The sequence below is a fragment of the Podarcis gaigeae genome (genome assembly GCF_964106915.1).
Source record: "Podarcis gaigeae genome assembly, chromosome: 6".
Lineage (NCBI taxonomy): Eukaryota > Metazoa > Chordata > Lepidosauria > Squamata > Lacertidae > Podarcis > Podarcis gaigeae.
In genome coordinates this window covers 47,928,994-47,943,028 of record NC_139682.1, presented here as the reverse complement: position 1 = coordinate 47,943,028, position 14,035 = coordinate 47,928,994, and the positions used below count along the sequence as shown (strand labels likewise).

Genomic DNA, 14,035 nt, shown 5'->3' with positions numbered 1-14,035 from the left:
AGCGTATGGGAGGAGGAGAGGGGGATAATGTTCCATTTCACAATAAAATCCTTGCACCGATGGAATGTGAGGCTTAGCACTGCATTGGGTTTTAAGAGTAAGTATGTTGTATAGAATTTATTGCACAAATACTGACATTTTCTCCTCTCAATCAGATAATTCCATTCAATCGGTGATTACCTTTGATCAAGGAGGGGAGTGGGTGCACTTGAGGAAACCTGAAAATGCCAAATGTGACTCAACTGCCAAAAATAAGGAAAAGGTTTGTATGTTTATATATTGGATGTAGGATAATATTGTCAGGCCAAGTTATAGTTCTAAGTTACTTGTTTGGAAGTTGGTTCTACTGAAAACTATGTAAAAAAATTTACAAGGTGTAAATTGAGTGTATGACTGAAGTGCAAGATTAGGGTGTGGTGGTACAGGGTGTGCAAAATCATAGTTAGAGACCAAATTTATAGGTCTTCAAATAGCATTAAACATATTAAAGTTGCTGTAGCCTTTGTAAATATTCATTAGGAAATTGGCTTACCAATAGTTGTATTATCTCATGCTGCGTGGTTAGAGCATCTAACTTACAATAAAGATAAAAATAAAGCACATTTTTAGGGATGTTTTGCAAGAGGAGTGGAATGCTCAACAAACTATGCAACAGAAAACAGTTTGTAATTCTGCCTGATTTAAAACAACAACAACAGAAGGGAACAGGATTACGTGTGGAAGAAGCTGCCTTGGTCCATGTGCTATTCAAAACACAGTGTGTCAGCTAATAAAGCTTGGGAGCTTGGGTTCAGTTTGCCTTGGATTTGCACCAGTAAAGGTTCTCCTTTGTGGCAATTCTGTTGAAATTCAAGGTGTTTTTTTTTTGTTTTGTTTTGCTTTTAATAAGACCAAATATGTTAATGCTTCACCATTTTGCCTCCTTTTCTTATTGGGGTTGTCTTACATTTACAGTGCAGCCTTCACATCCATGCATCTTACAGCATCTCCCAGAAGCTGAATGTACCAATGGCTCCTCTGTCTGAGCCCAATGCTGTTGGAATTGTCATTGCTCACGGTAATGAATTATCCTTATACACGTATAATGCAATGTAAGATAATTGGCAAAGGATGAGGCTTTACTTGCAATTGTCTTCTGGTTTCTGTATTTTACAGATCTGTTTTTTTCCTTCTTCCGCCACTAAGGGTGGGTGAACTTAGGAATGAATACAAGTGGTGGACCTTCATGAGAGAACTGTAGTGTACTCATATCCATTGTATTGGCAATGGCCTTGTGTTGCAGGAAGTGTTGGGGATGCCATTTCAATAATAAACCCAGATGTTTACATTTCGGATGATGGCGGCTACACCTGGGCACGGATGCTTGAAGGACCCCATCACTATGCCATCCTGGATTCTGGGGGCATCATTGTGGCTGTTGAGCAAACGGATCATCCTATCAATGTGATTAAGTATGCAGGAACTTAATTTTGTTAATACTTCTATGGTGGGAGGACATGAGAAGTTCAGTGCCCACTTCCTCACTGTTATGTCACTTGGAACCATCCCTATAGAACAGTGTTACTCAAACTTGGGGGCCCAGCTGTTTGTTGGACTACAACTCCCACCATCCCTAGCTAGTAGGACCAGTGGCCAGGGATGCTGGGAAGTCCAACAACAGCTAGGGACCCAAATCTATGAAACACTGCTGTAGAATGATGTAAAGGAAGAAACTGGGTTGCTCTCAATTTAGAACGTTTGAAAGGAATGAGGCTATCCTAACCACGAAGCTGTTGCTTGAGAGGAGTGATTTCAGAAGAACCACTAATTTCTATCCCTATTGACAAGCTCTCGTCCAGAACAGGCAGACATAAATATGTTTGGAATTCCAGCTAGGATAAAAGCAACAGACAGTCCCAGTGCACTTCTCCATTGCAAATCACCTTTTCCTGGGCACTCATTTGCAAAGAAGTCAGTCATATAATTGTAGACTTGGAAGGCACACCAAAGGTCATCTAGTCCAACCCCATACAATGCAGGAATCACAGTTAAAGCATCTCTGACAGATGACCCTCCAGCCTCTGTGTCAAAACCTCCAATGAAGGAGAGTCCACCACTTTCCGAGGGAATCATAGCTCTTAACAGCAGGCATTTCTTCCTAATGTTTAGTCAGAATCTCCTTTCTTGTAATTTGAATCCATTGGTTCAGGTCCCAAGGCCCTCTGAAGTAGGAGAAAAAAAGCTTGTTCCCTCTTCCATGTGACAGCCCTTCAGATATTCAAACATGGCTATCATGCCACCCTCTCAGTCTCCTCTTTTCCAAGTTAAACACACCCAACTCCCTAAACCATTGCTCATCAGCTTTGGTTTCCAGCCCCTTGATCATCTTGGTCTCCCTCTGAACACATTCCAGCTTGTCAATATCCTCCTTAAATTGTGGTGCCCAGAAACGGACACAGTACAGCGGAACCCAAGGTTCTGATATGCAAGTGGCAAGTAAGCATGTAGTTTAGTCTAATATTCCTGTCACCTGTCTTGCATCCCCAGTATTTGAGAGTGGCTGCCTTAAGCTTTGTTAGGATTTCTGTCAGTCTAAATTAACCACAGTGATAATGCCAAACCTCCATTCCTAATCTTATCTGTTTCAGGTTCTCCACAGACGAAGGGCAGTGCTGGCACAACTATGTTTTCAGTAAGGATCCTATGACGTTTACTGGCCTGGCATCAGAACCAGGAGCAAAATCGATGAATGTTAGCATCTGGGGATTTACAGAGAGCTTCCTGTCTCGTCAGTGGATCTCGTATACTATTGACTTTAATGATCTTCTCAACAGGGAGTGTGAGTAATCTCTTCCTTTATAACAAATAAGAATGTTAGCCAGCTGCCTGTCTTCAAATTGTCTTGACTGTATCTGTGAATTTAAAAAATGTGATGCAACTAGAGCAGGGGTCAGCAATCTTTTTCAGCAGGGGGCCAGTCCACTGTCCCTCAGACCTTGTGGGGGGCCAGACTATATATTTTTTTGGGGGGGGGGAATTAACAAATTCCTATGCCCCACAAATAACCCAGAGATGCATCTAAATAAAAGCACACATTCTGCTCATGTAAAAACACACTGATTCCCGGACATCCGCAGGCCGGATTTAGAAGGTGATTGGGCTGGATCCGGCCCCTGCAGCTCCCCTTAATTCCAGAGAGTACGTGCCCCAGTTCTGTGGCTGATTGTACCACAGAATTCTACAGAAAAGCCCACAGAATTTTAGTAGTTTTTGGCTGTCTCAGGAATCTGGTCATTATTCCCTCCTTAGGTATGGAGAAGGACTACACAAAGTGGTTGGCTCACTCCAGCAATCCCAATGACCCTGCAGATGGATGCATATTGGGCTACAAGGAGGAATACCTGCGCCTTCGCAAGTCATCTTTCTGTCAGAATGGCCGAGACTACGTTGTGACCAAGCAACCATCTGTCTGCACTTGCACATTAGGTGACTTCCTCTGGTATGTTTGGAGAGTTCCTCCCATAATCTATTTCCATGGCTGTGTTTTTTTCTGTTCTGAAATGGCCTGGGGAGTGACCATACTCCCACCCTGCCACCTTTGAGCTTCACTGAAATATTAAATCAGACTCTGCAGTTCATTTTCTGAAATAGTGAAATGGGGAAACTGTGGCCCTCCACATGTTGGGCTGCAGCTCTAATTAGCCCAGCCAGCATGATTAGTGGGATCTGCAGCCTAGCAACATCTAGAGGGCCACAGGTTCCCCATTCCTGACATATGTAGAATTGTGGTTTTATGACTCTATAGGGGTGAGGTTTTTCAAGGAGGCAGTCAAGTGATTAAACATTGATTAAATATGGTGAAACCTGGGGATTCTCAGAAGAAATGCCACATTTTGCAATCCAGATTCCATTATCAGTATAACAAGATGTGCAGGTTAATGTTGGTCTATTTTCTGTGGCTGAAGGAGCATGCAAGATTTTAAGCAGGCAGATCTTTCACAAACAGATGTCATGCAGATGCACATATCTACGCCATTTATTTGAGACAAAAGTGGCAGAAATCCTCTTCACTAAAAGAAATCATGCAAACTCATTGTTTGTTCAGATCCAAAATGTGGCTTTGGCAGGATCTGAAGTTCTCGGACAGGAACTGGGGTGTTGGGAGAGGGGCAGACAATAAACATATCCTACACTTGGGCTGTGTACACACCATACATTTAAAGCACATGACTTCCCCCTGAGAATCCTGGTGACTGTGATTTACCATTCACAGAGCTGCAGTTTCCAGCACCCATAACAAACTACAACTCCCAGGATTCTTTAGGGGAAGTCATGTCCTTTAAATGTATGGTGTGCACACAGCTTTAGACCATGAGAAGTTCCTACTGAGACTTCCTGTGGTTCAGGGTCTTAAGCAGATGCTGCTTGCTTGTTTATTCTTTTCCTTGTAGTCTCAGGCTGGGAACTTGATCATGAAAATAAGCTGCATGTCAATGGCTTCTCGTTTAAGCCGCTAGGTTTTGCAGTAAATAGTCACGTCTGATGTTCAGCTTTGCTTGTGTGTGCTGCTTTAAAAAGGCCCTCACAATAACTTCTGTGGGGAGCATTCAGCTGTGGAAAAATGAACAACGAAAAGGGTGGAGTGTAATTTAAGAAGACGGAAAATAGTTCAGACACTAGGGAGCAGAACTGTGTTGCTGGTAGCTTGTTCTACTGGACTCTAGCATGTACTGGCTCATTCTGATGACCTGTTTAACTGAGCATTCATCCTGATTTCTTTGCACAGATATAATGCTGCACAACATCAGCATTTCACACTTTCCAGTGCATTTTCCCATCCCTTTTGTTACCAGAAAAATCCCAGGGTGTTTTGGCAGGGTGGGTGGGGATTGTAAGCAGGTTTGTTGTGCAAGAGTGCCAAATTCACTTTAACTGCACAAACTGAATTTGCTGGTATATGATTAATTCATACCTGAAAATAACGAGACTGAACATGGCCTTTGCATCCCTTAAACTTGCAGAGCCATAGTCCAGAGTACACAAATTACTGCAATAAATGTGTGTCTTGAACAGTGCTGGACTTAAACCTGAATGGCTTCTTTTTTAAAACCACTCAAGGGGGCAGTGTATGTGTGAACTGAGCATGCCTTCAAAAAGAGCAAGGTGGGAATAAGCAGATATTTCCACTACCGCCACCTTATGAGATGGCTAAAGCATCTTGCTTTTCTCTTGAAATGTTGTATAAACAAAAGCACCACACTCACAGCAACATGGACCTCATTTTGGTTTCCAGCTTGGCAGGACTTCCTGGAACACCCAAGCTTTAAGAAGCTGTTTTTAAAAGCTGAAATTTTGTGCACACTTGCAGCCATGGAAAGCTTTCTGTATGCTGGCTTACATCCCAGCAGTACTTCCTGGTATACCCATATGGCTGCTGACATCACATAGTTATGTGGGTGTTCCAGGATGTTTTGTTGAAATGGAAGCCAGTGTAAGTTCTGAACTACTTCAAGTGAGCTCAGTGAGGAAAAAGAGGGTTCCTTAGCCACCTCATATGGTTGAATAAGACAAGCAATGCACACACACAAATTTCTACAAATGTAGCAGTGATGAAAGGTGCAGAAAACAGCTCCCCAGTTTGCAAAGGGGCAAATGACCTTGCAAAATTGGAGGACAAGTTTTAGCCTAGCACTGGTTTTTGAGTGCTGGGGAAATGGAGAGATCAATCTGGATTTCTCACAATAGATTTTGAGGCTGTACAAAACCAGTAACAACATTGATGTCAATCTGGTTGTGGGGTTGTTTTAGAGGGCCCTAGAAGGAATCAGTACCCAATATCTCTATCATCTTCTCCCACCTGCTGTTGCTTTTTGAATATTTAAAAAACATTTTCATTCACAGCCAGTTTATCAAGCAGCACTGAAATGGGTTTCTGTTCTAATTTTTCAGTTTGCATGGGTTCATTGTTGACACTGAATCTGCTTTCCATTCAGGGCCACATTCATTGCCATGGATACGTGTGCTGCATATTAGCAAATTAGATTGCTAATGCTTGGTAGGAAATAATTCAGGGTTGGCGAACTTGTAGCCTGCCATTTTTGGTGACCCACAACCTTTTTTTTTTCTTCTGGCACCTCTTTTTATTTTTTTTTGAAAAGCTCCACATCTCCCTCTGGTGCAGTGCCTTTGTTAGGAGCTCCTATAAGAAGGAAACAGAAAAGTCTTCTAAAGCCTTTTCCCTTTCTTCTAATGTCTTCTAGCATGGGAACCATTTATCCCTATGGTGCAGTGTCATTCAGAGTTAAGACCTTGAAGACATTTTTCTTTTCCTTGCTATTACAGCTCTAGGGTAGGAGGAAAGCCCCCAAGCTAGCAGTGGGAAGAAAAAACACAGGGAATTCTCCCCTCTGCAGCACCAACTTAATCAGCATTTGTCTTCTTGTTTGTTTGGTGTGTGTGTGTGTGTGTTGGCTATACCCACTTCAACCACACTCACTGCTGGCATGTGGCTCTTGGCAGTATGGCTAACCCTCAATGCATCTATTGGGCTGAAATGTATTTGCCACCCCTGAAGAAACTGGATGCTTCATCATAGGGTAGTTTCTCCTCCTGAATATTCTGTCAGTATAATGGGCCAGTGATACAACTAGGGATGTGAAGTATTATCACCAAATTCCCGAATAACCATTAAAAATGTATAATTCTAGTTTGAACAACCACATACTAGGTCTTTTAGTTGCAGCAATAATGAGGTGATGCATGAGTTGATACTCATACTGTGCGTGGGTTGTTAATGTCTGTCTTCCTACTCTTGGGATTTGTGATGCAGTGATTTTGGCTACTACCGTCCAGAAAACCATTCCAAGTGTGTGGAGCAGCCAGAGCTGAAGGGGCATGACCTAGAATTTTGTCTATATGGGAAGCGAGAGCGGCTAAAGACCAGCGGGTAATTTTCTATGATTATAATAGATGGAGGAGATGGCTTGGTCCTGTGTGTACTTGTTTTTATAAAACAGATATATGTAGTCTACTGGGAAGAGGACTATATTCTGATGCCCTGCAAATATGCTGTAAAATTATTCTCTTCCTTTCTCTGAACACGCTGTGTTTCTGAAACAGTAAGAATCTCCCTTAGAATCAAAATATGCCCCTTGCTGTTGCGACCATGGCACTATATCTCCCAGTAGAAGATGTAGTATAGCCATCTGTAATACATTTAAGGTGATTCATTCTGTATTCTGTATTGGGTGGGGAGATAGTTCTCAAGATAGAACTATCTTGGCTTGTAAATTCTGTGGACCAGAAGCAGCTGAAATAATTTAGCATGCCATGCTTGCATTTATTGTTTGAGAATTCTGGACTTTCATGTCATGTGACTTCCATGTTTTCTTGGAGGCCACTGCAGCCCTATAGACCTGACATGCATACCTCTCTAGGTGCTCAGCCCTGAAAGAAACCATGTTCTTGACTTCCCACTGATGCTTGGAAATGAAGGGGTTAGCTAATTTAGGTGGCTTGGAGAGCTGTCACTAATAAAAGAAGCTTCGCAATAATAGATTAATGAGACTCTTGTTGAATTTCAGATATCGGAAGATCCCAGGAGACAAATGTGTTGGTGGGGAAAATCCCATTCGTGAAGAGACTGATCTGAAGAAAAAATGCACTAGCAACTACTTGAACTCAAGTCAGCTGGTGAGTTTTTAAAAGTGCAGAAAGAACTGTAGTGGGCAAAGCGATAGAGGAAGGGTGGGCAACCTTTTTCTCCTTTCAAGGGCCATATTTCCTTGGGTTATTCTGTGTGAGGCCACATGCTGGCAGGGGAAAGCCACTGGTGAGTGGAATCACCCCTTTTTTCTCTCTGAACCCCCTTCTCTTTTTCCTCCCCAGTGTACTAGAGTGACAGATCACTCTTGTCAGAGGCCTGCAGTGATGGCATGCAGGGGGTCAATTGAAATTGGGCTGGGGGCTGCATATAGTTCAAAGGCTGCCGGCTGCCTATATATATGAGAGGGAGAAAGAGAGTAATCTAACCAATGTAAAAAGAGTGCTTGAAAAACAGCCCATTTGTAGTTAATATTTGAGAAGCAGTTTTTCTTAAAATGCTTTGCCAATATTAACCTTGACTCTGTTCAAGCAGTAAAATGAATGAGCTTTCCAAATTTGCTGCTGAAGCTGCGGTGCGGTTTGGCATTCTGAACCAAGTAGTCAAATTTCACCCTTTCCAAAATCAGCTGTTTCATTCTCTCTCCCCAAATCTTTATAATCCTCCTGTGATCCATGCAGGGCAAGAGAGTAAGTTCTTGAGGTATGGAGAATAAGCTAGGAGAATCATTATAGAAATGACTTGGTAATTGAAGTGATCTAATAATTTGTCATAAAATCTTGATGCATCTCTCTCTTTTCTTTCTACAGTCTACTTCCTCCAACTCCACTCCAGTCATCCTGGCTGTAATAGGCTTGATGCTTATGACTGCTGTAGCTGGAGTAGTCATCATTAAGAAATACGTTTGTGGAGGAAGGTGAGCCTTGGGAAGGGATTGGCAAGATCATTCTTACTTTTAACTAATATTCAGTTATTTTTATGCTGCCTTTCAGTGCCAGAGACTCTCCCACCACAGAATTAAGAGCATGAAACCAATTCAAAACAGGAAAACAGTAGCCATGTAACATAACACATACATAAAACAGCAGGAGTTGTAACTATAAAACCACCAACCTTATTCAGTTAAAAGCAGATTGGGATAGTGAAGTCAGTAAGGCCCATTTAAAACAAGCCAGAGAGGCTTCTGTGGGAAGGAGTTCCACAGGGACAGGGCCATCCTGAAAGGTGCTCTTTTGTTTGTCGACCTGATAGATCTTAGTGGTAGGTCTTTGTGGCTGGTCTTGGAGCCCAAACAGAAGTGTAAGCAATTGTTCAAATTACCAGATCCCAAATGCTTTAGGACTTTAAAACTAACAACGAGTGCTTTAGATTGGACCTGAAAATACATTGGCAACCACTGAAGTTAGTACAGATAAGGCTTTATATCAGACTACAACTGTTTATGGGGGCCAAGCAGTCTCCACCAGTTGGCACTTCTAAATTGTCTTTAAAAGCAGACCCACGTACAGCACATTATAACCCAATCTGATGTAACCAGGGCATGAATAACCATAGTCAGATCCACTTTCTTCACAAAGGAAGGAATGTCACTGGCAAATTGACCACAGCCCATAAGGAGTGCCTGACAACTGATGTCATGGGTACCTCCATAAACTGCTCTGAGTCCAGGAGAACCCCCAAACTGCAAACATGATCATGGCAACCCTGGTCACAACATTCCTAGATCAGCAGGCTTGCCTGCCCACAGTACCTCTGTCTTGCCTGATTTGAGCTTCCCATAGACATCTAGTTGGCTACTGTGAGAAGAGGATGCTGAACTAGACTCTTATATTCTTGCCTTCATCCCTCATCCATCTCAATACCTGTTCCACAACTTTGCTAGGAGAGATAAAACTACATGCCAGCTGCATGCCTACGACACTTTAGCTCAAAATGACAGATGGATCCATGTAGCACTGTTGCACTGCCAGGTTTTGTTTTTTTTTTAAAAAAATCCTATATAGGTTCTAAAGTTACCCAATGTTTATTGGCTTAGACCAGATAAAACAGCCAGAGATATGGTGTCTCAGCAGCAACCCATATAAAGTTCTTCCAAAAGTCTCTGGACATTATATTCACTTCTGTTCGAAGAATGTTGATGCTACTGCCATAGGGCCAAGTTCATTTCATGTGTGTTTGTCATGCCCCCTAGGTTTCTGGTTCACCGATACTCTGTCCTGCAGCAGCATGCGGAAGCTAACGGCTTTGATGGAATTGACACACCAGATGCCAATAAAACGGGCTACCATGATGATTCTGATGAGGCAAGTGATTGTAACTGATGTGTATGTGCGCACACCATGCATCTTTCTGAGCAGTACATGTTGGGTTAGAAAGATAAATTTGAACCCCAAGCATGTGATTTTTGGCTTATGTCACTTTGAAAAAGAAACAGCTGTATATCTCTGGGGGGCTAAGTGGGTTGTATTCGCCACAGCAAAACCACAAAGAATAATGATCATCAAATGTTAACAAGAAGTATTATCTTCCCCTCTTTTCTTCCCAGGACCTTCTGGAATAGTGATATTGCAGATCTAACTAGAATTGGATTCACATGGATTTAGATGCTGCTACAGAAGGGCACGAATGCAGACGGTTCATTTTACTTCTAATTTGAATGCCTTTTCCGTATCCAAGGGATTCTGTGTTCCTACTGCTTCCATCAAACTGTCTAAAACCAAGAAGGCTGCAAGAACTGCTTTGGGTGGGTGGGTGTAGAAGGGGGAGATACTGCAGCTCTGAATAAGGAAGAAGGGAAACCTTTTTTATAAAAAAAAATGTAACTTTGTTTTAATCAGATTTCTTTTTCCAACTCTTAAAGGAAAACTAAATAGGAATGTGAAAGCAACATTTCGTTAAATATTAGCATTACTAGGTACAACATACCTTGCTACTAGGAGAAGGCTCCAAATCCCTGGGTGGGGGACATGTTCCACTCCAACACTGTGATGACACTGCTTTGAAGCTGTTGCAGTGTGAGCAGCACTTCTCCTAGCAAGCAGGGCAATGAGATGCTATGGCAGGGACTGAGAAAGCTAACCAGCATCCCGGGGCTGTGTGCCAAAACAGGGTTGCTTTTCGTTTTCACTGAAATGTAATCAACTGAGCAGGTGTGTGCCGTGCAAAGCAGAGATTATTCCAAGGCTAGAAGCAACTCTGTGGCTCTCCGATTCCAAGGAACTAAACTGTGAAATCGGCATGTGTGTTGCCATAAATCTAAAAAGCAAAAGCATGGGGGTGGGGGTGGGGGTAAATTTATCAACTGTAAGACTACGTATACAGATATTTCAGAAATATGACTTGTTCAGAATGTTATGAAGGAACAGAAATTGTTTGCTTTAAATCAGGTTCTTGAAGGAAAGTTTTGTTGCGCTACCAGCAGCAGCATGATGTATTGTTTCTAATTTTCATTATATTTTTAGATTATACGTAGATCAGTGGTTGCTACACATGCACCGCTTTGCTACTATGTTTTTCTGACTTCTGTTCAGCAACACAGTTTGACTGTTATGTGCCATGTGGAATCAGAACTATTTCTCAATATTTTTTGGGTTCACAGAGGGTATTGTGAATTGAACCTGGAGAAGGTAGTAAGTTAAGTTTCTTGAACTCAGTAGCTAAAAGTTGGCCTGTTGGGATGTGAATTGGCGGCGGAGGCATCCCACTCCAGTAGCTATTATAGTAAGAACCAAGGGATTCTTACTATAGGGAATCCATAGAAACACAAAGTATTGAGCCAGTGCGTGGCATAGGTAATATTCGGCTTCTGTTGCTTTGAAGGGACTGAGATGCTTGGAGAGACATGTTTGAACTTGAAAGACCTTCATAACATTCAGTAATGTATTTTCTTGAATTTGGTCCCCAGTGGTACTTTTTACACTTATCTTAGGACTTTGTTCTATTCCAGCATAGGTGAGTGATTAGTCACAATTTGTCCACACTTCCTGCTGCATTTCCCCAGGGAAAACCACTCTTTTGTGCTTGATCGCAACAAATGGCAATTCGGGTTGGGTTGCAATTTGTTAAGATCTATTGTTAAAGAGCAGTTTTCCCTGGAGGAAAGCAGCAGGACAAGAGGAAGTGTGGATAAGCCCCTAGACAAAATATGATTCCCCACTCACCTGTGTTGGGAGCGTGGCAGGGTCTGAATACCTTCCACATACCACCTGTACCCTTAATCTTGCTATGAACGCCTATACTGGAACTTGCCCCACTCTGCTTTTATTCCCCAAGTGTTCCTGCTGGTGAGGCAGCACTAACAGGAAGGTCTCACTGGAGGTTTCAGGCTGATGTTGCCTTTGCTCCCTTGTGGTGCTAGGGCATGCATCCAGACACGAGGAGCCCTGGGACACATAGCATATTTTCCCCAGGGTCTCTGGTGTGTGTGATGCTTAAGGACCACCTTCCCCTTACCCAGCCCCAGTACTTCCCTAAGATTATCAGAGGAAAACTTGCTGGTAATGCTGCAACCTGCTGAGTGTCATCCAGCGACAGTCTGGAAGTGGTCCTTCTCCACAGTGGCATCTACCCTCTGAATGCCACACTCCGCAATTTTTCAGGAGGCACTGACTGTTGGATATTTCCACCATTAATCAGTTTAACTTGCCTTTCTTCAAAGAAGCAGGATTTGTTAGATATTCGGTGGCTATCAATTATGCCCTAGTGGTTAGGACATGTTGCTAAAGTCACAGAGCTTTCCACCCCTCTTTTTGGTAATAATGAGAGTCAGAAACATGAAATAAAGTGTCTGTCCTGGATTTGTTTTTCCCACAGTTACTTTGGCTTTACTGTGCTTTTTTATTGGGCCCTTACTTCCTCCCTTACATCACTGCATCATTTGATTATATCTCAGGGTGTTATTGTCTTCCTTGGTATAAAATTATTTTGTCCCTTGCAGAAGGTACCAACAAGGAACACATGGCAAGGAGGAACATTTGTCCCTGGAAGACACTTGTAGCTTATTCCACTTCTTGTTTATTCTCACTCCATTTAAACCTGGTACAGAAGCACACTTGCATGTAAATAAGAGTGCTGTTTACAGTCAATATTAAACTCGCAGTAACTCAACCAGGAACTGAAGGGGGCTCAATAGCCTTGTGTCTGACAGCTGCTCCAAAACCCCTGCTCTTAACATATTTGAACTTCTTGTGTACATCTGTTCTGTGCAGAGCCAGGTTCAAATCGCTTTACTATCCATGTGATGTGGCTGAAACTCTTTTAAGTGCTGGGCTGGGATTGTGATGGAAAGCCTGTAATGTAGCTGGTGATGACCTTTTCCATTTCACTGAGAACATAATCTGACTACTTACTCTTGCTATTATATGTCCTATTTTTTATGTTTATTAAAGCATCTCTGGAAGGGTGGTTAGGTAAGGGAGTTCATTACTGGGCATGACCTGTTCCATTGCTCCATTTCTGTTGATTCCCCTCTCATAAGACACTCTACATTGTGGCACATTGGCTTATAAAGTGAGAGCATTCAAGGAACTAGAAACCTCAATAAACTAACCAGGTCCTTGTTACTGTCACACATTTGCTGCCGTACACAACAGTAGCCTTGTCCTCCATAGTGTTGAGTATGTAGGTAACACTGCATCTTCGTCACTGCTCTAAGGGTGCTGCCTAAGTGACAAAGCAGTCCTGGAAATGTTGCCATTGCATGAGCTTTGAAGTATCATTCTCTCCCTGATGTGTCTGTAAGGCAGACCAGACCAGACCATGTGCATAATGGCTGTAAAATATAACATAACAAAAAGCCATAGCTAACACACTCCTCTACACACAATTTCTTAAGATGTACAGTCTGAGGCAAGGTGCAGAAGAAAAATAAAGGAGCCATGTATAGAGTTTGTAAATAAGCCTGGCTATATTATAAATTTGTACTGGTATTTTTCTGTATATTTGCAATATTTGGGTTAGAAATAAAGACAAAAATTGGGCTTTTATGTGGTCTGCCTTTACTCTTGTGAGTGTGAAACCTTGCTGAAACCTGATCATAAGGAGCAACGTACATCATTTAGCCATTTAGCCTGTATACCTGAAGGAGCGTCTCCACCCCCATCGTTCAGCCCGGACACTGAGATCCAGCACCGAGGGCCTTCTGGCGGTTCCCTCATTGCGAGAAGTGAGGCTACAGGGAACCAGACAGAGGGCCTTCTCAGTAGTGGCGCCCGCCCTGTGGAACGCCCTCCCATCAGATGTCAAAGAGATAAAGAATTACCTGACGTTCAGAAGACATCTTAAGGCAGCCCTGTTCAGGGAAGTTTTTAATATGTAATGCTGTACGGTTTTTAACACTGATTGGGAGCCGCCCAGAGTGGCTGGGGAAAACTCAGCCAGATGGGCGGGGTATAAATAATAAATTATTATTATTATTATTATTATTATTATTATTATTATTATTATTATTTTTCA

The 14,035-nt window shown here is 42.4% G+C and overlaps 1 protein-coding gene across 2 annotated transcripts in view; it reads left to right on the top strand.

Moving 5' to 3' along the window:
- The window catches only part of SORT1 (sortilin 1), a 49,436-nt gene extending 35,870 nt beyond the window's left edge, over window positions 1-13,566 (top strand). For both annotated transcript variants that reach the window (XM_083745184.1, XM_083745183.1), the window contains exons 11-20: window positions 156-262; window positions 955-1,057; window positions 1,283-1,451; window positions 2,628-2,818; window positions 3,289-3,478; window positions 6,809-6,925; window positions 7,563-7,671; window positions 8,392-8,498; window positions 9,774-9,885; window positions 10,128-13,566. In XM_083745184.1, coding sequence (XP_083601310.1) covers window positions 156-262; window positions 955-1,057; window positions 1,283-1,451; window positions 2,628-2,818; window positions 3,289-3,478; window positions 6,809-6,925; window positions 7,563-7,671; window positions 8,392-8,498; window positions 9,774-9,885; window positions 10,128-10,142 — 1,220 coding nt within the window. In that variant the 3' untranslated portion in view covers window positions 10,143-13,566. The remainder of the gene's footprint in view (window positions 1-155; window positions 263-954; window positions 1,058-1,282; window positions 1,452-2,627; window positions 2,819-3,288; window positions 3,479-6,808; window positions 6,926-7,562; window positions 7,672-8,391; window positions 8,499-9,773; window positions 9,886-10,127) is intronic.
- The last annotated feature ends 469 nt before the right edge of the window (window positions 13,567-14,035 follow it).